Raw genomic sequence first — 23,383 nt, 5'->3', positions numbered from 1 at the left:
TATTTGCAATGCAAATTCGCATGGAAAATGTTGAATGGAAGCGGGCGGCGAAAATTTTTCATTACAAAAATGGGGAAAGAAATGGCGAATTTTAAAAGTGTGGCAGGAATCGAACGAGCCGTATAATTTAGCCCAACAGACTATAAAGACGTTCATGGGGACGGGGTGGACTAACAACAGTCGAAGAAAAAAATTTTGAAATCCTACAAGGACCACACCCATCATGAAGGCGCTGAAGGATGGAATCCGAAGAAATTCACGAAATTCCAACGGAAACCAACCTCACAGCTGACAGTGTAGAAGCAGATTATTCAATGAGTGCTTAAATTGAACCTTAGACTTAGGACTTTGAAATGTGGTACTTGCCACATGCCGACCATCCCCAAAAGGGAAACCAGATTAAAGAAACCCAGGAGTGACTTCAAGCGGTACGCTCAGAAAAAGTGACGAGGATTCTATTTACAGATGAGGAGATTTTCACATAGGAAAAATATTTTAACAAGCGAGTTGGCCTTATCTACGCCAAATCTGTCAGAGACATCCCCCAATATAGACAAAAGGTCAGAAAGCCACATTATCCAAGCTTTGTGATGATTTTGGCAGGTGGGAGCTAATTGGGGCAATTTCTCTACATTTTGTTGAAAATGGGGGGGAAGGTGGGGGGATCAAATTTCTTAAAATACGTTTTCGAGTCCACGGTACATCCCCTAAGTGAGATCCAATTCATTGAAGTCGACTGGACCTTGCAGTAGGACTAGGAATCAGCTTATAGTGCAAAAAATGACCCAAGCGTGGGTAAAAAACAAAATTCCGAACTTTTCCTCCTCTCGGAAATGGTAATTCTACTTTCTGGATTTGAATCTCCGGATTATGAAAAATGGTCAAAGTTAGGGGCAAATGTGTGTTCTAAGCCTCGTAGAAGTGTAGACATCGGAAAAAATTTTTTGACCACGGAATGGAACACTTTGCCCAGGAATTAGTGCGTGCTTCAGCGGAGAACTGCAGGCGGTTTCCTCAGCGCTGCATTAATGGCAGGGGAGGAAATTTCGAAAACTAAAAATTGTTTTCTACTCAGAAATTAACTGGCTTTCGGTTAAAATTAACTCGAAATTCGTAACATAAAAACTGTTGAAGCCACAGGGTTTCATTTCACTTACAGTTTCAGTGGGCCACCTAGTATGTACATATATGTCTGCACTATGCACATTTATGTAAAGCAGGCGAGATTGATTAATTCTTACATACGTGGTTTATCCGTCATTAATGGCATACATATGTATGTATATACCTTAGGATTAGTTTGTATGCGCATAAATCCATAGTTGTCATGACGACTAATTAAGAATGTCCAACAAAGCAAAGATGTTGCATTTATTTCACATCCGGTATATCCCATCCTGTATGCACATCACGTCAGTCAGCTAACCATCTTTCGAGAAGTATGTAAACTTGTTGCAAGTATTGATTATCCAAAAACAATGCAAGCCTTTATAATATTCACATGTATGATAAAATTATGAAGGTATTCATTATGCCTTTATATCTTTAGGATTTGTAAAACAATTTATGACGATTGTGAGACTTTGTTAGCGTCATAAGATTTTCTTGTCGAAAATCACGTTACTACATATAAAGTTACGATTTTTACGAAGCTTGGGCTCTTGTTTTTTATTCGTAAACTATTTAGCGATATTAAGGACTAGCGTATAAGTCCGTCGCTTGCCGGGCGAGCGAGAATTATAAGATGGAAATGTCTGTCCGAAACGGAAACGAAACTAAAGAAAGTTAAGTTTGTAGTTATTAATGGCGCGAAAATTCAAATAAATTAAACGTCTGATGACTCATTATTAAATGTCTCAAGCTAACCACGCCAGGATAACAACCATTAGACCCTTAAGTCATTTTTCTGAATTTTTTTCAATTTTCTTTCAATTTTCAATTTTCTATTAGAAACTTCACTTTCTTTACTTTTACTTCCGTTGCGGAATATTTGCCATTTGCTCTCACTTCCGTTACCGGCAGACATTTCCAGCTTATTATATAAAATACAAAGAAATAACGAATACCCTCAATGTAGATACTTCAGAAATATGTTAAACGATTTTCTTCACCTTAAGGCCCAAGATATACCCGAAATTTAAATGACACAATGTATATAGTAAATAAGTTAAATATGTACAACTACTTATTATTTCATACTAAAGTTCAAAATAGCAGACAAACTTGACTTTCTACCGACAATTAGGATGTGTACTAACTTGGAATAATGGGGCAATAAAACCAGGCGATAATGCAATTAGGCACAATTTTACATCCACGTGTAAATATGCTGCATGCAATATGGTATATCTTTCTCTCTGTTTTCACATCAAACTTTTTGGGTTTAATTAATTGTCTAAAAAATATTTAAATACCATCTCAGATAAAACAATTTACTATATATACTATATAAATAGTTTCCATACATATGTTTGTTTGGTGGAATCCAACATAATGACAACCCAAAATAAAAATATACGAAAGCGAAACATCTACATAGTGAAGAAGTACAGTGTAGTTACATATGACATCGAAGAATTTTTTCTTTCGCTCTTACATACTTAAGAAATTGCAATCAAATAATTGATACGCTTTTGACAAGCAATTTCTAGCGAAATTGGGTCGTAAATTGGGTATGAAAATTTGCCATTAACAGTGCTACTAACGCCATTCTAGCCTATATTTATGTATTCTCGGACTCAACAGCAACCATTAAACGCGGTCTTAAGTAATTGTTTGTCACTTCGAGCTAGTTTAAAATTTATATGGTTTGGGTCGTACGTCTGGTCGTAGTTGGAAGGGTTAGAGCGAGAGTTATCTAAATTTGATGAATTTATACTTCTACATGATTAAAAAGGGGAGTCGAACCATAATACCGGCGGAAGTTGGGGGGACATTTGCTTTACAGGACGGGATGAGGAGGAACTAAATAATATGGGCTAGATACGGTTTTCCGGAATTTCTTGGAGGACAATGTCCCCTTGTCCCCCTACTTCCGCCGCCAATGTCGACCTGTACGATTCTTTATTCTCATAAGAGTGCTAACTGAAGAGGGACTTTTCTACCTATCTACAATGCAGATTCTACATATATACGTATGTATATGTCATCAGTGGTAGTTGTAGGTCTTTGGATGTTAGTATATATATATAGCAAGTGCATGGCTACATTTAGGGCTGTCAAATCCGAAATCCGTTTTGCATGCTTTAACGTGCAAATCCGGACAGTACGGATTTCGGATTTACATGTTAAAGTGTACAAAAGGATTTCGGATTTGACAGCTCTAACATTTCCTTGAATGACGAATGAGAGCTTGGACGCTCGACGCATAGGACTCATTGCCAAACTTAACGCATTTTTCATCGTTTCTCGAGAATTTTTTCAAAAATCCTGGACGGAGAGTTTGCAGAACAGGTCGTTACCAATGTTTGAAAAATATACAGTCCAGATTTTGGCGGTTTTTGAAGGAGGAGATCTCAAGTTTAAGATAGCCTCCAGAAAAATTGGAACTTATCAAAACAGGCTGACCCTAATTTAGCAAACTCACCGCCAAACTATTTATCAACTTATCGAGAACAACTTCGTCGTCCAGAATTTTAAAAAGAATTTCCGAAGCCGAGAAATGATTAAAAAAATGCGTTGATTTCGACAATTTTAGTTATGAGTCATCGAGTTTTACCTAAATTTGTGAGCTACGGGTATCTCACCCTCATTAACTTGTCTACAAACGTCTGTAGCTGGTCTTCCCAACAAACCCCGGCTTCGACCTTGTTTAGACTTAATTATGCCATAGTATAATTTAACGACGAAATTCTCGTTGCGTAAGCTTTCGGCCGTACAACTTCATTAATATTTTCCTGATTCCAGAATAACCAAACGCCAAGTTTAGTGCTGCCATACATACATAAATACATATAATGCATACATATTTAGTTTGACCACACGTGGCGTTTCTCACAGTCGTGCTTCGCACTATCAAATAGCAACATTCGAACTTTGCAATCGTGGTAACTTGAGCCTGAAACTATTTCTGGTTTGGTTACATATTTATAAAATTTGTGACGCGAAAACATAACAAAGCATGCAGGCTGCCGGTGGTTTAAAGAAGAAGAAGAAACGAAATCTTGCAAAGGTGAGAATGCTATTTTTATGTTGCTTAATAAATAAGTAAATTATAAAATTCTCAATAATAATATTGAGGGTATTCATGATTCTTTCGTATCCTTAGTATTCTCCGTAATACGCTACGATGGTTGCGACATTTTGCAAGCCTTGCAAGATTTTATATATGTAGGCATATATCGTAATTTCGAAATACACATGTGTATTTCGAAATTACGATAAATAATTGCCATATAATTTGCTCGATTTATTGTAACTGAGATTGTTCACTATGATTAAAAAATATACATGTCCTAGGTAACTGCATCGGGAGTGGTACTATATGACCCAGCCAGTGACAACTTTGACCCATACTCGGTGAATGGTCGTAACCACAGTGCGTCCTCAATTTCGGCGTGGAGAGAAGAATTGGAAGGATACCGACAAGGACGGAATCCAAGGGCTACTCGGGATCCAAACTTTTCTTCGACACGGGTCACAAGGATTGCTGCCACATTTATAGATTTCGAGGAAGAGTGGTCTCCCGATCAACGACCAACTTCAGACAGGGGGACGCTTAATCAAAATCATGATCGCCCCGTTCTCCTGAGCGATAATCACATAGCAAGGTACTTACAGAGACAGTTATACAACTGAGTTAAACAACCCCAATTATAAATATTATTATTAATACAACCTTAATTCCTTTAATGTTAAACAAATTGCAAATTCCACTCTGCACAAAATTGCAAATGCTATATTTTGGACTAATTTATGTATGAGCATTCTTTCAAAACTCTCAATTTCAGACTTCGTAACATAATTTGGCTCGGAATTGCCAGTTTCTCGTTTCCTTGGCGATATAATACCAAGACCCATAGGGTGGATCTGTTCACCCCATTTTTAACAAAATTATGGCGTCTAATTTGGTACATGTCGGTCGTTCAGAGCGCGGGAATAGCGGTGTTTCAGGTGCACTCGTTCTACTCGAGGATGGGCGGGACGGATGAGACGGGTAGTTGGCGGCCTGTTTTCATGTCGTCCTTCTCTGTCCTCTGGTACTGCTACTCCCTTTCGCTTAGCGCCACAATGTTCTGGTACGGAGAAGCCATGCGGAACTATGTTAACGCCATGCTTGAAATAAACGGAAAATTGGTTGGTAAGAAAAATTATTACATTTGGAATTTTGACAAAATCGAAAATCAGGAAAAAATCTGTCCAGGTCTGTATAAATATGCAAAGATCAGTTTCATACTAACTCGTTTAGGATATGTTCCAACGAAGCAATTTACAATTTAATTTTCTGCGTAAATTTGTACAATAAATTAAATCTCAATCGCCCATCAGAAAGTAATGTCAAACTGGGCAGGGACTTACTTGCGAAACTTCTCACTTCGCTAAATACATAGCATTTATTATTCGAAACGAAAAACCTTATTGATTTTAAGCTATTTACAGAAATGTATATTTATTGCCCGTTGTATTGCCATTTAGATGCATACTTGATCACAGCCGAGGGACATAAAGAAGGCGGACAGATCCTCCTTAATCTTTCAATACCGACCAACATCACGCAAACTTTCATTTCCATCAGTTTGTTTCTCACTTTTCCAAATTCGCCATGGTACCTGTATAACTACGTTTATTCGCCAGACCACGGCTGGTGGTGGCTGATTCCGGGGGCACTGCACGTACGCTTAAAAGAAGACAGCGATTCGTAAATACATTATAGGTTGGATAATTAATTGGCTACTTTTCTTACTGTTAGGAATTTGTGTTTGCGGGCCAAGTGCTATGTTTGTATTTACTGATCGCTTGGATCGTGGTGGCGCATGCGAACAGTGTTACATTCTGGTTGCAGGAGGCGCAGTAAGGATAGACTTTTTATGTATAATTTCTCGTCATACGTGCAATAAATATTTTTCTAGCAAACTCAATGACTCAGAAATGACCCGCACCAACCTTCGCCAGCCAAATAACGCTATTCGGGTCTACCGCTCCCTCCAAGTTCTAACGAATCTGTTCAACGACGCCATGGCCCCGATGGCAATCCCCGTGGTAAAAGTGATCAGCTGGACGGCCCTGATTCCATGTGGATTTGTCCTAACTCGCTCCATGAGTGGGGGAAAGTTTGTCCGCGAACTTCCCGGGATCCTGACCTACCCTTTGGCCGTAATAGACTGTGCGAGCTGTCCCTTCGGGTTACTTCAAATGGGGGCGAGAATGTACGATATTACAGCGTCCTTTTTGACATCATGGTCTCAAACGAGGCACTTTGCTTTGAGAAAGATCCTTATTTCGTGCCCATTGTTAAAAGCTAAGATTGGAGGATTGTACTACATCACGACCTCAACGACAATCCAATTCTTTAAGTCCGCCCTGGACTATATTATTAATGCGATTGTGTCCTTCCCTTAGTAGCCATAGAAATTAATGTTTAAAAATTCGTATTTCGTAAAGAATATTAACGTTATTAATAACCGAATTTGAAATATTTAAATAATTGACTTTGGTCGTCAAAATTTACTAGTTTGATGCTAATTGTATTGTTTAGTAATGTGTTAATACATATGTAGCTACTCCTAAGTACAAATACATATGCCTTGTCACAAGTCCCTTGTGTTAACCTAAACTACCTATGTATCATTAATGTTGTTGTTGGTGTTGTTAAGCCTTTATTCACGTGTCAACAGAGATCAATTCATTACAAATATGAATAATCTGAAATAATAACTATATGCAATATCGAATTTAGTATTAAAGGAAAATATCATCGCTGAAGTTTAACAGAAGAGGTACATATATTGACTTACTTATAATTAAACGTGTTCCACAAATTATTAATTACATGAATTACTTTCAGATGATGATTTAAAATAATTTGTCATTGTATAATATCCATTACAAAATATATGTATGCATATTAAATATTGCTGACTTGATGTACTGACATGCCTCTACGTTGCAATTACCGGTGAAAATCACTCCAAAATTAGCATAGTGCTCAACGTTATTCCGCAAATTCATGCAATATCTCTAAAATCGGATAATGTTTTGAATATATGTATTTATTACGTAGTGAGCACGCAAAACGTCAAAATGCTTAATGCATTTGTACGAAATTATTCAAAGTGATCCTCAATCAGATATGTTTTCCGATGCAGTTGTTCTACTTTTCCGGAAATTTTCTCAGTCTCCTTATCGACAGAATAATGTCTTGATAAATTGACTAGTGCGAAATTGGTTCTGGCCTGTTTTTTTTACTTACCTAATTCCACATACATACAGTAAAATTCAATTCAGTACAATAGTTTCAACAAGGAATTACAATATGCACTTTACATATTTACATGCGGGGAGTATAAATTATGCAAGTAATTTGTGACGCACAACGTTGAAATTCATCCATGTATGTGAACGCGTTGACATACTAAAAGTAAAACAAACATCATATTGCCCATATTTTGAACATTAATTAACCCACGGAGAAATTATCTATGTTTACATAAATAATAGATACTTAATTGGCCATTTTCCTGCTGAATTTGGAAATGTCAACAGCTTCGAGGAGAATGGGACGAGTAAAATTAAAACCTTAAAACAATAATATCCATTATTTCAATATTGTTCTAGAAATTAGAATTATTGCTCAAAATTTTAAGCATAAGTTGCGTCTTAATTTCACTAGTGTCTCGGTGACAGACCTAGACACACAGATACATCTTTGTAAAAATTAAGCTTAAAAAGTATAAATTATACAAAAAATGTTGTTCCAATTTGGCCAATCTTTATTTAATTTGAACCTTCGTTATCAATCGCGTTTGGGGATAAACCTCCTTAAGCTCAACTGCAAACAAGGTCAGTTTGTCAAATCTGGCGGATTGTCTTACCTTAAACCTAGCATCGTAATCGGTGCTTCGCTAGCAATACTTGTAAACGGATTTTACATACTTGCAACCGCTCCAATTGCTAAAGTTGAAGGGATGATAATACTCTTGTTCACATTCTCCCTGGCAACGTCATTGGTCTCTTTGGCACCCTTGATTAAGGATACGGACAATTTTATCTTGTTGCTGAACATGCTGATCGGAGTGGACAAAAGATTCGGAGATTCATTTTCTGGTATATCTACATTGGAGGAAAGACCCTCTACATGTCCTTCTCAGATCTTGAGGGCCCTTTGCATATTCGGGTCCGCTAGGTGAATGTACTAAAACCCTAAAGTGGCTTTACTCCATGGCCACATTTGAGCTCGCCAGGCCCAATCAGGGAAATAAAAGCACAAAGATTACCAACTTCAAAAATCCACTTTTGCTCGTATTTTGATTACATTTTTGTTTTTTGTGATCCTCGATACTTGCATGATCATACATATCCAGTAGATATTTCAACTTTTTTGAAATTTTCGAAATTTTAGGGTATGCTGATGAACTATTCGAAAAAATTCAAAATTTCAAAAAAGCTGAGATATCTACGGGATATAATCACACAAGTATCTGGGATCACAAAAATGTAAATTTTTCCAAAATCCGAGCAAAATTGGATTTTTGGCGACAGTTGAAACACATGAAACTGGCCTTTTCGTGTTTTTGGTGCCTTTTTGTGGGTGTGGCGGGCGCAAATTGGGCCATGGAATTAAATCACTAAAGAGTTTTAGTAGACTCATAGGGTACTCCTCATAAGGTTTTCCTTTGCATACAAAAGGCGATTAGAGATGGTTTGCACAAATTCATAATTTAATTATGCGATGGTTTTTGGCTGGAGAGATTTCTAACTTTTTTTATGTGAAAGCCCATGTCTCGAACTATAGGTAAACATATTTGGCTTCCGGTGTTGTGCACTCTGGGGCATGAGGCAAGGTCAAATTTGCAGAGGTGTCATTTTTTAGTTTTCCAAACCAGTGTTCTTATAAAATGGCGTTGAACAAAAGATTTTTTCTGAGGCCCTAGTGCAGAAATCGTCTTTGCGACTATTATCAAGGGACTCAGCATGCTTTTCACTATATAAAACCACTTTTGTCTCATGCTTATCTTTTAAGTCCCCTTTGTAGTCTAGCTTCATACTTGTCCTAATGGAATGCTCTCATGAACTCAACTCCTCGAGTTTTAAGGCCCCCACATTTTAGGACTTTGATACTAAAAATCCCTAACGTTGTTTATATCCAAGGTACATATAGTATATTGCACTGTAAGTACTTTTGATAAAATTTTGATAAGTGGTTACACCCCAGGAAATGAGTTTCCATCAAACCCTATAAAATATTTACAAAAGTTCTCCTCGAAATTGAAGCGGAACTTTAAAACTTTTTTAACTAATCAAAACGCAGTAATTTTATTATTTTGTCACTTGTACCTTGTAGGTAAAATAGTTCTGCAGCAGGGGACACAAAAAAGTTATTAAAATTTGTTTTCAACAAAACGTGACTATTAATTTTCTAAATAAGTTCAAGAGTTTTTTAGGATTCCACGTCAGCTGATTAGCTCGGGTCCTTCTCCAAAACTGTTTACCCAAAATCTTCACTGTTTAATTTAATATTACTTAGGGCACTTAGAGCTTTGCCCTCAATCTTAATTTCACCCAGTCGGTCCATTTTCAAGGTCAGGAGGTCAATTTCCCGGTGCACGGCCCGATTTACCACTTTTCATGGAAAAGTATCAGCCATGCTGGAGGGCCCACATTATTTTATTCATTACGGATTCTTTCATTATTAGATACAATCATTATCTAGGGTTATAATAATAATAATTTTTCACCTCTGACCTCTTTGGTTATCATGCCACATGAATAATTAAGTTTGGAAAGTGTATTTTTGGCACCTTCCAACTCTGGGGGCTCTGGAGGGGACATTTGTGAAACTATCGACTTAAAAATTTAGAAAGATCTTTTTGAGAGTATTATCCTCCTTGTCTATCAAAATCAGTTCGAAATTCGAATTTGCACGTGAGATATTCAAGCGCGAAGTCGTGAAAACCATGTCTGATCGCCTTTTGTATATCGTTATGCATATTATGCAAAAGACATCAAGATCTGAGCATACATGGGCAAATTACATTGTTCAATTACAGTAATTTGATCTTCCTTAAGAATCCTGAAAATCCAAACCACTGGAAGAAGGAAGACCAAATTACTGTAATTGGACAACGTAATTTGCCCATGTATGGATCTGAGACGGGAATGTCGAGGGTTTCTCCTCTTTACTCCAGAGGTTTATACTTAATTAAATTTATGAATTTGTAGCGGCGAGTACAACTTGAAAAAAATTTATGGAACAATCATGCGAAAATTATGCGCCTAAATAAATATATGCGAATGTGGAATAAATATTGCGAGGTTAAACCACCCAATGGCACCAATAAATTTTATAATAACCATCGCATAGGTTGCCAGTAGTGGAAAGTTTTACCAAGTTTTTAAAGTTTAGCACAACGTAATAAGAGTTCTGAGGAGGAGAGCTTCACCACCTGCCCTTCACAGATCTCGATGCCCTTTGGATATGTGGTAGGGTCCCATGAGTGTACTAAAACCCTGAAGTGGTTTGACTCCATGGCCACATTTGCGCCCGCCACACCCACTCAAAGGGATGAAAACCACAAAAGTTACCAACTTCAAAAATCCACCAAAAATCCAATTTTAGTCGGATTTTGATAAAATTTACATTTTTGTTATCCCAGATACTTGTTTGATCATATCCAGTAGCAACCTCAACTTTTTTGAAATTTTTGAAATTTTCGGGCATTATGAATTATTCTAAAAAATTCAAAATTTCAAAAAAGTTGAGATTGCTACTGGATATGATCAAGCAAGTATCTGGGATTACAAAAATGTAAATTTTACCAAAATCCGAGCAAAATTGGATTTTTGGCGAGGGTTTGAACAAGTGAAAACAGGGCTTTTTTCGTGTTTTCGGCGCCTATGAGTGGGTGTGGCGGGCGTAACTGTGGCCATGGAGTCAAACCACTTCAGGGGTTTAGTACACTCATGGGACCCTACCACATATCCAAAGGGCATCGAGATGTGAGAGGGGCAGGTGGTGAAGCTCCCCTCCTGAGAGTTGCTAACATGCGGAACTTGCCGTCAGTGTTTCGGATGCAAGTGACCGCAAGGAAGTACATAGATTCTGGCACCTAGTTTGACCTATAAGAAATGTAACACGCAGTATGCAAACTACTTCCGCCGCCGTAATTCGTAGCTACTTGATGAGTATTTCTTGTAAGATAATTGTTTGCTTTGCTGTGCAAGAAATGCAGCAAACTCACAAGAGTCGAAACATTGATAGTGCTTTCCTTTATTTTTATATTTTTATTTTCAGGCTATTCCATGCAAAAATCAATCCTCGGATTGCGTTTTTGTTTCCTTTCGACCATCATTTTCGCAGTTGTGGCCCCTTATGTTGGTACCCTTTTAACCGTATACATTCCAGGCATGCCCCTCTTCCTCGGATCCATCATCGATCGACATGTTACGCCACAATGTGCTTGCTATAATATTCCGCAGATCATTGTTCTGCTGATCCAACCTTGGTTAATTTTTGTACTATCCTCGTTAATGGCGTTTTTAATTGGAAGCGTATTTTTGGGAACAGTTTTCTGCGTGATATCATACCTGTCCTGTCTGGCGAGGTAATTACACACAAATCAAATTAGGAAAAAAAATTGCCCGGTAAATTTAAACTGAATTTAATTTCTTTAGTGCGTGTCTATCACTGGAAAATACTCCCTTGATATTCCAATCATATCAGCAATTGCAAGTTTTGGTTTCTCAAATTAATTTATGTTTCCGACCCGTCGTGTTACCTGCTGTATTATGTTTTATCACGGCCATCAACGTTTTCGGAACGAGTTTGACGTTTTCGCCTAATAATGAAGAAGCCACCTTTATAACACAGTTCTTCTTTGCATTTGTTGCGATCGAATCTAAAATTGCAATCATTGGGTTAGGAACGATTGCTGGATTCGTCAATAAAACGTCTATAAAAAATATTAACAAATTGACCACGATTTCATTCCACGATACAAAGGCGAGGATCCGTTTAAGAAAAATTGCGAAATCACTGGTTCCCATGAAGATCAGATTTGTTAATGATTTTATTCAAATTTCGACACCATTGGTGATAACGAGTTTTTGTGCAAAGACGACTATGCGACTGCTTTGTATTAATTGATTTATGGACATATGCAAGTATGTATTAAAACGTATGCACATAACAAAAGTTGTACATAATTTAAACATTCGAGTTCTTATATATATTTTGCTAAAAAAATACAATAAAATGTAGCTTACTAGTAAGTATCTAGTTAGTTTAATCTCAATTAATGCAAAAATGTAATCAACAAATAAAAAATCGGTTGAGATATGACATGATCCTATTGTTAAATTAAACGAACAGATTAAATTTCACTAAAATGAACTAAGCGAATACCCACGCAACATAACATATTAGTATTTCCCCGTGTCATCAAAATTTTGCCACGTCATCTGACACGTCTCCTCTAGTTTGTAACGTTCATTGGACATCCACCTCAAAATTAGTAGCATGTCCAACTTTGTTATTTTTGCCAGTTCTTGCAATTTTTCGAAAGTCGGATAATGTTTAGAACTGGAATACATTTCGTAGTCGGTACGCAAAATTTCCAGCTGCTCAAGACTCAAGTTATGCCTTCGTGCAAAATAACCATTTTCGAAGGAATCTTCAATTAATTTTATCCTGTGCGGTTGGACAGAGTTTTCCACTTTTTCAGAAAATTTCTCAGATTCCGCTTCCTCTTCGTCGTCATCATAGTACCCTAGTAAATTATGTATTTAGAGATTATTTTTAACGTGTACATATATACAGGAAGTCAAATTTACCATGAACTTAACGCAAAATCGACAACCTGTTTAGTTAACTTTTAGGTAAAAATTTATCGAAACTGATTGCGAGATGGAAACGTCAACGTTTGTAACTATGTAAGATTTGTATGTAAGTTACAACTTTTTACGAATTATTACACCCATTTCTACGGACATTTGCCAACTTTTACGAAAATTACAAACTGTATTTGTTTCTTACATAAAAAGTTCGTAAATAATTCGAGTGTTTGATATTGCTGTTCTTAGGATTAGTTGAGATCAGTTGAACAAATGCAATTCATAGCATTTTTTAGCAAAAAAGTTTCTGAAACAGTCAACTTACATCAAGAGTGTGTACACTTACCAACCTAACGCAGTTACATAGTTACAAACGTGATGTGAAATCATTCTGAAGTTTACGATGCGTGCTAGAGACAGAGTGTAAAAAATGCTCACCAGGAATATCGTTCAAAGATATTACGACCTCGTCCTTATCGTTCCGTTCCAAACTAGCCTTCTCCTTGTCCATTTTAAGCAGTGTAGAAACTTAAGAAATTTTGCTTTTTGAGGCAGCTAATATGTTTTGTACTCTGGTGGCGTGTGTTTCGATCAAATGCAGGAAAGCAAATAGTCAGAGTGGTGAATATTCCTTTGCGTACTTAACTCGTCAACGAGTCCTTTTTTAGACTTAAGGCACATCGGGTTCCTAGAAATGACTCTAACAATAGTTCATAACCAGAAGGGACAAACATGATCATCATTAGCATTTTTCTGGGATTCAGGCAAATTTTTTCTTTCAAATGGGCATGCACTGTTAGAAATTTGCTACCTATAGGGACGTAGATATTGATTTCTTGCGGTATTAAAGTTGCAACAGCTTGGTACTAAAATTATACCAATCTGAAGGAATTTACTGCCGATATGGTAAAACTTTAATTCTAAGCTACCGTACATATTAAATTTCAATATCACTTTGGTAGAGTCATATCTGCACATAATCTACACACATGTTTACTTATGTCGCAGCACAAATGCTTACAAGGGAATGTCCATTTGTCACGCAAAAATAGCGATTTTTCGGACCAACGCCCTCCCCTTGTTACGCATTATGTTCATCCTCTCTTAAGATGTGTGTAGCGCAGATCTGCCTGTTACGTAAAACGTTTACCCTCCCAACCCCTTCAGCCGTATCATAATTTATGAACATCCTCTCAGGTAACTTTTCAGGAATAGGCGTCAAAAAGGCCCCGACCATGTACACCTTCATGACATTCTTCTGTATAAATCTACAGGTATAAATACTCTTCTTTGTTCTCGTCCTCAGCAATGGGAAAATTTTAACTAAAATTAGAAAGGGATTGCTTTTCTGGAGAATTACTTACAAAGGAAGGTACAAGACTGCTCCTTGTGTTTTTCGTACCCACTATGCTTTTTGGGAATCTTCAAGGGACCTCGGGGCTCGGTGATGGATTGTTTCATATGTGTAAAACTGTGTATCTGTGTAAAATGGCGACGCAAATTTGAATGTCTTCATTTAAAGAACCACCATAACTTTTGAAATCCAAGAAGAATTATTTTAAATTTTTGAGCTAAAATCATCACAAATAGTTCAACTCTCGCATTTCATGAAATTTTAAAACAAGAAGTTTTTACTTTTTTGCAAACTTCGCAATTTTCTTAGACATCGTCAAAAAATCTCAAAATAGCTCAAAAATTACAAAAGCATGGTTTTTAATTTCCCCCTAAAATTACGACTTTTTGTCGCCATTTTAAGTTTTCAAAATCCAGAAAATGCAGATTTTTTAAGTTTGCGCTCGCCACGGCGCTGAATATAAGTTTTACATGGAAATATGAATGAATCCTTCATCTAGGGTCCTACTGGATTCTAAAAACAAAGTAAGCACCCTGGACACGAGGAGCAGTCGAGAACCATCCCTTATTATTAGTTCATTCCGTTCACAAAATACGTATTCAAAGGTTTGTAACCTCACATTTTCACAGTCTGTGCAATTTACCTTAAATATGTCCTAGTCCCACGTACTTAATCTCAATGCATAAATATTTTTTGTAGTTAAGCACTCAAATTAGCCATTTTCAACAAGGGAGAAATAAGTAGGTATGTACATAAGTGATACAAATAATAAATATGTACGGGCATTTCTTAAATTTTTCTTGTAATGAATGAATAGAGTCTTAAAAAAATTGGAGACACAAATTATGGGGGTGTTCAGTATTCCATATGACGGTGTCCATACCAAACCTTGAAGCCTTGGCAGCTGGATTTTTGATTTTTGAATTACCATCCAAAATAGGTCACAAACCATGAAATTAGTGTAATCGAAGAAAAGTTTTGAAAAAAACTTGCTTCAGTCCTTCGTAATAGCCATTTTTGCGATCTGGAATAGGGTTCATAGTACGGCGATTTTTTCGTCAGTTTTTGGACTAGAAAGCTGAAATTTCGTATCCTACACCGTCTTGAGTGTCCCCAGGCGGGACTTTTCCGTTTGAAGGTCCAATGTCGAAAATGACCTTAAAACCGGTCATTTTTCGACATGCTCATTTTCCCATGGTTTTATACATATGATGTAAAGTCTCACATAGCCCCATAAATGGGGTATCGTGAGAAAGGTCTCGGCAAGTGGATTCAGAATATATATACTTTGTGGGGTCTGGGACCACCCCTGATTAGTTAGAAATCAAAAAAGGTTGAGAGTTTTGGCATACAAAATTTAACACACGAGCAGATTGAGAGCCAACATAGCAAAAGCCCGACGAAAACTCAACATTACTCATAGGTCGCTTAAACGAAAAATTCCCGCCGGGGGACACTCAAGACGGTGTAGGATACGAAATTTCAGCTTTCTAGTCCAAAAACTGACGAAAAAATCGCCGTACTACGAACCCTATTCCAGATTGCAAAAATGGCCATTACGAAGGACTGAAGCAAGTTTTTTTCAAAACTTTTATTCAATTACACTAATTTCATGGTTTGTGACCTATTTTGGATGGCAATTCAAAAATCAAAAATCCAGCTGCCAAGGCTTCAAGGTTTGGTATGGACACCGTCCATAGTATTCTTTATATCGTGAAATAAGTTACGGCGGTCACAATTCACTTACTGAGATTTTATAAGCTCTGCAAGATTTTGAAATCAAAAAGCTTACGACTTTTACGGGGCTTGACTCCTGGCTCTTGTTCTTCGTAAAGAATGCTACGATACTAAGGATACGAAAGAATAATGAACACAATCAGCAATAAATACATATGTATGCACATATGTGACTGTCTCCATGAAAAGGGACCTTATTCACCAAATATCTACTTTAGCGACTTTAATTTATTATGAAAGTTCTTGCCTCAGGCTTTAATTTGCCATTTATTTTAGCTCAATCTGTTAACTACAAGTAAAGTTATTTAAATTCAAAGTGCTGCATCGACAATACGGCAAAACGACCTTTTGGCGAAAATTTTTGTATTGATTAAATTTAGAACACTGTTTTAAAATTTAGTATTGTAGCTCATATGGCGCTAATAATAGATTTGCATAGGCCAATACAAGCCTGAATGACCTTACGTTTTAAATTTGAGTTTTATCGCCCCAGGTTAAGTGTACAGGTCACGTTAAGGTCCTCAAGAAGGTCAAGGCGCAAATTTCATTATTTTATTAGGTAAAGCAAACCTGTACAACCTTAAGTTTTAAATTTGAAGTGGAATGCTTAACAGTAATATTTATTTCGCCAATTCAGCTTTTTGACGAAATGGGTTTCGCTGAAAGTTTTCTGTTTTGGTATTTTGCCGCTTGTGGAAAATGAGCAAAGTATGAATAAGGTCCCTTTTCATGGAGACAGCCACATATAAACATTTGACTTAGATATTTTTAACAGAGGTTTTTAATCCACCGGGAGCTACAAAACCCACATAAATGCCACTCCCACCAGTTACTAAATCTCCCACCGGCATTCCGTCCCATCCGGATGGGACGACTCCGTCGACGTCGATGCATCCCCACCGACCGATCTCTTCCCCTCTACACGACGCCATTTGTCCCATTTGTTCTCTTCATTTCCCATTCCAGAGCAAACTCGACCGTCACATGGCCACGCACCAAACCACGAGACCCCATTTGTGCCCAATTTGTCCAAAATTTTTCAAACTTAAAGAACACGTGGCCCAACACGTGGCCCTCGTCCACACCAAGAAAACCCCTTATACGTGCTATTTCTGCCCTAAAATCGTCCACACCAAACCATCGCTCACCTCCCACATGAGGAAACACACCTTTGAAGTACCATTTCGATGTCCACAGTGCGGCAAACTTTTTGCCCATGAGTCAAACCTCCTCCGTCATGCTGCCTCGGTTCATTCCAAGGTCAGATTTGCATGTCCAACTTGCACAAAACTATTCGCCAGTAAGTCAAGTTTGAGGCGGCATGTTCTAATAACACATGAAAATTTGGTAGTTCCAAGAATTCATAAATGTTTCTTTTGTACCAAAACATACTTATCAATTGGGGCGAGAAACGCGCACCAGTTGAGAGTTCACACGATGGAGAAGACGAACAAGTGCGTCATTTGTGAGGTCAGATTTGTGAGCACGACGGAGCTAAGGGTTCATCTGCAAACGCATCTGGACCTCAAGGATAGACGCGACTTTGAATGTGAGATGTGCAAAGGGGTCAAATTTGTGACGAAATATTCCCTTTTGAGGCACAAGTTGGCCACGCATAGGGAAACATGGACTGGGACCTTGTTCACTTGTGAGGAATGTGGGAAACCGTTTGTCTGCAGAGGTGATCTCAATTTACATGTGGAAAGGAAGCACGAGAAGAAATATTTTCAATGCTACTTCTGCCAGCAATATTTCACCCGGAGGGACCATCTCTTTAGGCATATGAAAAAATTTCATATTTTAGAACTCCCATCATTCAGCAAGAGGAGAAGAAAGGTGGTGAAGGTGGGAATTTGAAGAAGTATTTTAAATCCTCGAAAATACATAGGTACAGCAATTGTATTAATTGATTTATGGTATTTGTGCGTTTCATTATTATCAATTTATGGATTGAGCTTATCAATCAAGCAGAATTTATGCTTGATTTCGTGTAAGCATTTAATTTCTTTGCGACAATGTAATTATGTATTTTGAGAGAACGCACCACTACATTGCTAAATATACCGTAGTATACATACCCTACACGTACTAGATATTTTCATTTCACTTTAAAACTACAATACTTTCATTTAAAAAAATCTAGCATAATAAATGATACAAATGTTCAATTTTTTAATACTGACGCCACGTATGTTTGGTGCACGAGTTTTTTTAATTTATTTTCACTAGGTTTTATCACTGGTAAAACGTCTCCGTAATCATAATCATAATCTCCCTTTACTCCCTTATAACTATATGGGCCAACGGCGAAGGTACATACCTATCTAAAGGAGAGAGCCATAAGTATCAGCCAATGTTAGATACCTACTTATAATGTGTATACAGATAAATGCAATTTTTAAAGAATAAACACGCGGATGACATGGGCAATAATTAAGAGAATAGTAATCATTTTAAACTTTCATAAATTTACCGTTATAATCAGATCTGTATTTATGAATATAAAATTAGTCCGAAGTTGTCCCTGGTCTTCGCTTTAGAGACAGCCACATGCCATTCTTAGGTTTGAGAGATCCTGCATCATGATACTCCATCGGAATCGTGGTTTTTCTGGAGGGCTCGATATCAAAATTATGGACAAGTTGGGCAATTGCAAGTTTAACTTCGGTCAAGGCGAATCGCATTCCTGTAGAAATAAATATTCGGTGAACAATGATTTAGTGGATATGTACTTATGTACATACATTTTATAAATCCGGTAGAGTCACGCAGATATTGATTTCTCTGTATTAAAGTTGCTACCACTTGGTATTAAAATTATACCGGTCCGTAAAAATTTATTACCGATATGATAAAACTTTAATACCGAGCTATTACTGCATGGTATTACTCATCAAGCTCACTTTTGTAGGGCGATGTATTAATACAGCTTGGTATTACTTTAATACAGGATTTCTAAGAGTGTACGTAATTTTGTCTCATTACCGATGCAATTCCTCGGTCCCTGGCCAAACGGAAGGAAAGCATATGTATTAATTTTGCCCCTGTTTTCTGGCGAGAATCGTTCCGGATCGAATTTTTCAGGTTCGGGATAATATTCTTCGTCGTGATGAATTCCATAAATGTGGATTGTCACTGCCTCCCCTTTCTTAACGGTGATATCAGTTCCAGGAAATACGTAGTCACGAGTACAATTTCGATCCGTAATTGGTGCAGGTGGATAAAATCGCAGCGTTTCTAAATACAAATTTTCATAATTTTAATTTCCGTACACTCTAAATAAAATTGTGTAAAATTTACTCAAGGCTGAGTGAAATAGAGCATGACAACAATTTGGTTGTGTAAAATTTGTCCAACGGTCTTGATAAATTTTACATTGTTGTTGTGTTATCCTTTATTTTAGTCAGGCTTGAATAAATTTTGCACAATTTTATTTAGAGGCTAAAAATGAAATTTGATACAGATACTAAATTTTCATCTATATTCTCACCATTGATAACCATGTCCAAATATGCCATTCTATGTATCGAGTCGTACGTGAAATCGCCATCATTCTCCTCCAAAACGGTATCCACTTCCTGCCTCAACTTATCCTGAATTTCTGGATGAATTGCGAGCGCATACGCACAAAAAAGTAGGAGTGACTGCGTCGTATCGAATCCGGCGAGGATGAATAGCACACAATTTGACACGATCCCATTGTCATCCAACATTTCGGAAATTTGACCTTTGACCTCGCCCGTGATGATGGCGTCCTTCTCAAAATTGGACAATTCTTCCTCCTCCGTCTTCAACTTGTTCTCTCTCGCTTCCAACATCAATTGGATGAAATCGTTCCCCTTCTGACCCGTTGTGGTCCTCTCTTTAATCGAAGATTTTACTGCACCGTCGAAAAATTGGTGCAAAACGGATCCAAATATTGTAATTCCTAACTTTCCAGCCAACCTTGGAAATCCGAAGAGGATTAAAAACCTGACCAAGGTCTTCATGTTGAACGTAATCTGTATCGATTTTCCCACTTGTTCAAATATTGAGGGTTCCTTTTGATCAAAGGCTTGTGAGTTCATACCTGTTATTTCAAAAAATATTAAAACGTTCCTAAAATACCAATAAAAATGATGGGCGTATTCACGCCAACCTTCGTATATCTCACAATTAAGCATAGCAGCATACAAAATCTGCAAAAATTAAGAGATTTCGCTTATGCTAGATAAGCATGAATTTTTTTCACAAATTGACCTTGCAATGGGGCATGTTTTAATTTCGCAAAATTATTTCGCAAACTTATCCTCAGTATTATCATTACGAGAAATTGCAGAAATCCATGAAAACTATCAAAGCGGGATAGCATCTTTAGCAAAAAAAATAGATTGAAAATTCATTTGATAACTGACAAATCTTCAAGCAGGGCAAAGCAAGTACATACATACTTAACTCGGAGTTCCTCTTTGGCATCCAACCGTGCACCACGTATCTCTCTCTCGCTCTGCAACTGGATCCTCTTCCATCTGGGTCGCGGGTGTGCCAGGGCAAGTAAAGTGTGTCCCAAGGCCTTATCGCCATGTGAGCCTCGTCCACTCACACCCCCACCTGCGTGCCTGGTGACACCCCCTGCCACACCCGTCCCAGCAACGACAAGCTGAGCCATCAGGCGAAGATGGATTCGCCGGACCCAGTGCACGGGAGGATCTACGCCATGGAGGACTCCCCCAGGTAGGTCATTGTTTGGTATATCCGGGTAGTGACCGTGGGGGTGGTTGGTGGAAGAGTGAGGACGGGGTCGTGCATGGCGGTGGGCAGCGTAGTCGGGCCTACGGGGGTCCCATGACCCGGTTGTGTTGTGAGGAGTGGGTGAAGGGGCAAGTGGGTAGTGTCGTTCGGCCCTGGTCACACTGTGTGACCGTGAAGGGGACACGTAGCCCGGACCCGAAAGGGTGCTAGGGTATTTCGTGGTCCGTGGACACCCCGCCCAACAACCTTCGCTCGTCTTGCTTCCGCCTTCCCGACGCCGTCCTCATTTGGATATCACCATTATCTCTCGGGATCTGCCTATGATCCCTATCACTCATTTGTCCTGCCTGGGTGTCTGTAGTCGGAGCCGAATGGACCTCTGGGCCACATTCCCAGAGGTGATAGTGGTTTTCCTAGCTCTCCACCATAGCTAGGTTTTCCCACTATCCTCCGACTACTCTGTTATACATTTACATATCTAACTCTGTAATAATTCCATGTATTTGATGAGGGCCACCGGCCATATATCAATAAATTTCTATATATAACTACATACTTAACTCCCAAAATTTGTTTTCAAAATTATGTTGCGATTTGAACTCGTAATAAATACCCCCGAAGTAGATTTGCGAGATCTGCGAGGTCATTTTTCGCGTACCCCTCCCCACATAAGTTTTGTGAACTTCGCAAACTTGTTAAATAAGCTGCTTACATATTGTCGTGAGTACCCCCAAAATAAAACTTTCATTAAATTTTACCACAAACAGCGGACGCGATCGTATCCATGGTAAATTTTGAGTATCCATCGCCAAGGTCAATTTCGCCATGGGACGATTCCATCATCATTTGATCCACGTACTTCACGAGCTTCTTTGCACTCTCATTGAACAGGGGAAAGAGACGCTTAATCTTTCCCGTGGTGAAGGTCGGACTCAACTTTGACCTCAACCCCTTCCACTCTTCGTCTTTGAGAAATACAAGCATTTTCTTGATGAGGATGTCGTTATCTGGCATTTTGAAAGCTCGTCGGTTAACAAAGTGGTCGAAATCTTTGACAAAGATGTGCTTCAATATTTCCAGGTCGGTCACCGTGTAATTTATGGATCCCATATCGGTATCGGCTGCCACTGGTACTTTGGCCGCTTTCATTTGATCATAATTCATCTGACCAAGTTCGAACCTCGCCTTTTTCTTGATGTACAAATAATAAACGGTGAAGAAAGGAGCTTTGGCCAGGTAGAGGACATTTTTAGAACGGAAAGTAAGTTTTAGACGGATCGTAGAGTAGATGATGAGCGCGATGAAACCGAAGATGAGAGAAATGAAGACCCAGAAAATAGTTGTGAAGGCAATCATGATTTACTATTGAAACGAAAATATGCAGCAATGTTAAATCTTATGAAATATAAATTTCTTCAAAAAGTTTATTAATTTGTATGAAAATACTTTTGTGCATTTTTATGCTATTTGTGTACATATGTCAATGTCATACATACATATACATAATACATACATACACATGTAAGTACATGTAACTCAAGAATATAGAAATTTAAATACTCTTAGAAATCCAGTATTAAATTACAACTCGTACTTGTATGACTCAACCAAATTGGTATTGATCCATAATACCGTGTAGTAATATTTAGTGCAGTATATTAAGCATGGTAAAGTTTTACCATTTTGGTAGGAAATTTCTATGGAACGGTATGATTTTAATACCAAGCGGTTGCAACTTTAATAAATACCAGATTTCTAACAGTGTCGTAAATTTTAAAATATTACAAGCCTAGTTGAACAAGGGTTACTTACCTTTAAGTGAGTATTGTAGAATTTGCATATATTAAGAATCACTCGATAAAATGCGATGATTTACATATGTCAAGACTAGACACTTTCGTTCACAGCTTCTAGTTAATAGTGTACATAATTATGTTTATTAATGTTGTAAACCTGGTGGATATGCAGAATATTTGAGATATTATAATTACTTAATGTCCATCAAATTCGCGAAAATATGTATTTTGCTGTAATGTAAACTGCATAACTGCACTAGCTCATACATATGAGCGAGATTCTCAACGTACTGCGAAATTCGCAGTGCGAATATGTATTTGACTAGTACCATATACAATATATAAAGACATGTGCAGATATCTACTATAGGAGTCGACGCAAATAAAAGCAAGTTGCGAAAATATGGGTTTAAGCAAGTAGTCTCACTTGCTCCGTTTTTTGCCACGTGTGGCATAGCACTGCAAGGACAATGTAACCAGGGTATTCCGACCCAGGGTTTTATTGGGTTGGGTTTTTTGGGTTTTAATGGGTTTTAATGGGTTGTTAACGAATAAAACCCATTGGGTTTTACCATGTTAAATGGGTTTTATTTGGGTTTTAATGGGTTTTATTCGGGTTTTAATGGGTTTTAACTGTGTTTCAGCTTAAAACTATATTCTAAAATCTGAAAACAGCTGTCGTACATTAGACGAAGTTGTTTCATGGCAGCTAAGCAGTTTATTCGATTAATATTGTAAATTTTAAAAACCAGGAATAAATCAGCGAGTGCCATTACAA

The 23,383-nt window shown here is 37.8% G+C and overlaps 3 protein-coding genes and 1 long non-coding RNA gene across 5 annotated transcripts; 2 read left to right on the top strand and 2 right to left on the bottom strand.

Moving 5' to 3' along the window:
* Positions 1 to 4,991: 4,991 nt before the first annotated feature.
* Positions 4,992 to 5,917, top strand: LOC118435739. The gene is made up of 2 exons (XM_035852143.1): positions 4,992 to 5,299; positions 5,635 to 5,917. The coding sequence occupies exons 1-2, from the start codon at positions 5,074 to 5,076 to the stop codon at positions 5,859 to 5,861; spliced, it is 453 nt and encodes a 150-aa protein (XP_035708036.1). The 5' UTR covers positions 4,992 to 5,073; the 3' UTR covers positions 5,862 to 5,917.
* Positions 5,918 to 12,360: 6,443 nt separating this feature from the next.
* On the bottom strand, positions 12,361 to 15,239 carry LOC110850104. Its single transcript, XM_022097587.2, has 2 exons — positions 13,426 to 15,239; positions 12,361 to 12,923 (listed from the first exon to the last, which is right to left on the bottom strand). The coding sequence occupies exons 1-2, from the start codon at positions 13,496 to 13,498 to the stop codon at positions 12,577 to 12,579; spliced, it is 420 nt and encodes a 139-aa protein (XP_021953279.1). The 5' UTR covers positions 13,499 to 15,239; the 3' UTR covers positions 12,361 to 12,576.
* On the top strand, positions 14,854 to 16,968 carry LOC118435571. Its single transcript, XR_004834895.1, has 3 exons — positions 14,854 to 14,946; positions 15,041 to 15,085; positions 16,854 to 16,968. It is a non-coding gene; the product is annotated as an uncharacterized LOC118435571 (long non-coding RNA).
* Positions 16,969 to 18,269: 1,301 nt separating this feature from the next.
* LOC110849752 (cytochrome P450 9e2) lies at positions 18,270 to 22,909 on the bottom strand. 2 transcript variants are annotated; one of them, XM_022097194.2, is made up of 6 exons: positions 22,801 to 22,905; positions 22,622 to 22,719; positions 21,568 to 22,171; positions 19,569 to 20,147; positions 19,064 to 19,315; positions 18,270 to 18,764 (listed from the first exon to the last, which is right to left on the bottom strand). In XM_022097194.2, exons 3-6 carry the CDS (start codon positions 22,163 to 22,165, stop codon positions 18,586 to 18,588), a joined length of 1,608 nt encoding a protein of 535 aa, XP_021952886.1. In that variant the 5' UTR covers positions 22,166 to 22,171; positions 22,622 to 22,719; positions 22,801 to 22,905; the 3' UTR covers positions 18,270 to 18,585. The 2 variants fall into 2 exon arrangements, with proteins under 2 accessions (XP_021952886.1, XP_021952885.1); XM_022097193.2 differs by having other exon boundaries at positions 22,622 to 22,909.
* Positions 22,910 to 23,383: the final 474 nt, after the last annotated feature.

This window comes from Folsomia candida, unplaced genomic scaffold (genome assembly GCF_002217175.1).
Source record: "Folsomia candida strain VU population unplaced genomic scaffold, ASM221717v1 Fcan01_Sc005, whole genome shotgun sequence".
Classification (NCBI taxonomy): Eukaryota; Metazoa; Arthropoda; class Collembola; order Entomobryomorpha; family Isotomidae; genus Folsomia; species Folsomia candida.
This window is presented reverse-complemented; position numbering and strand designations above follow the sequence as displayed.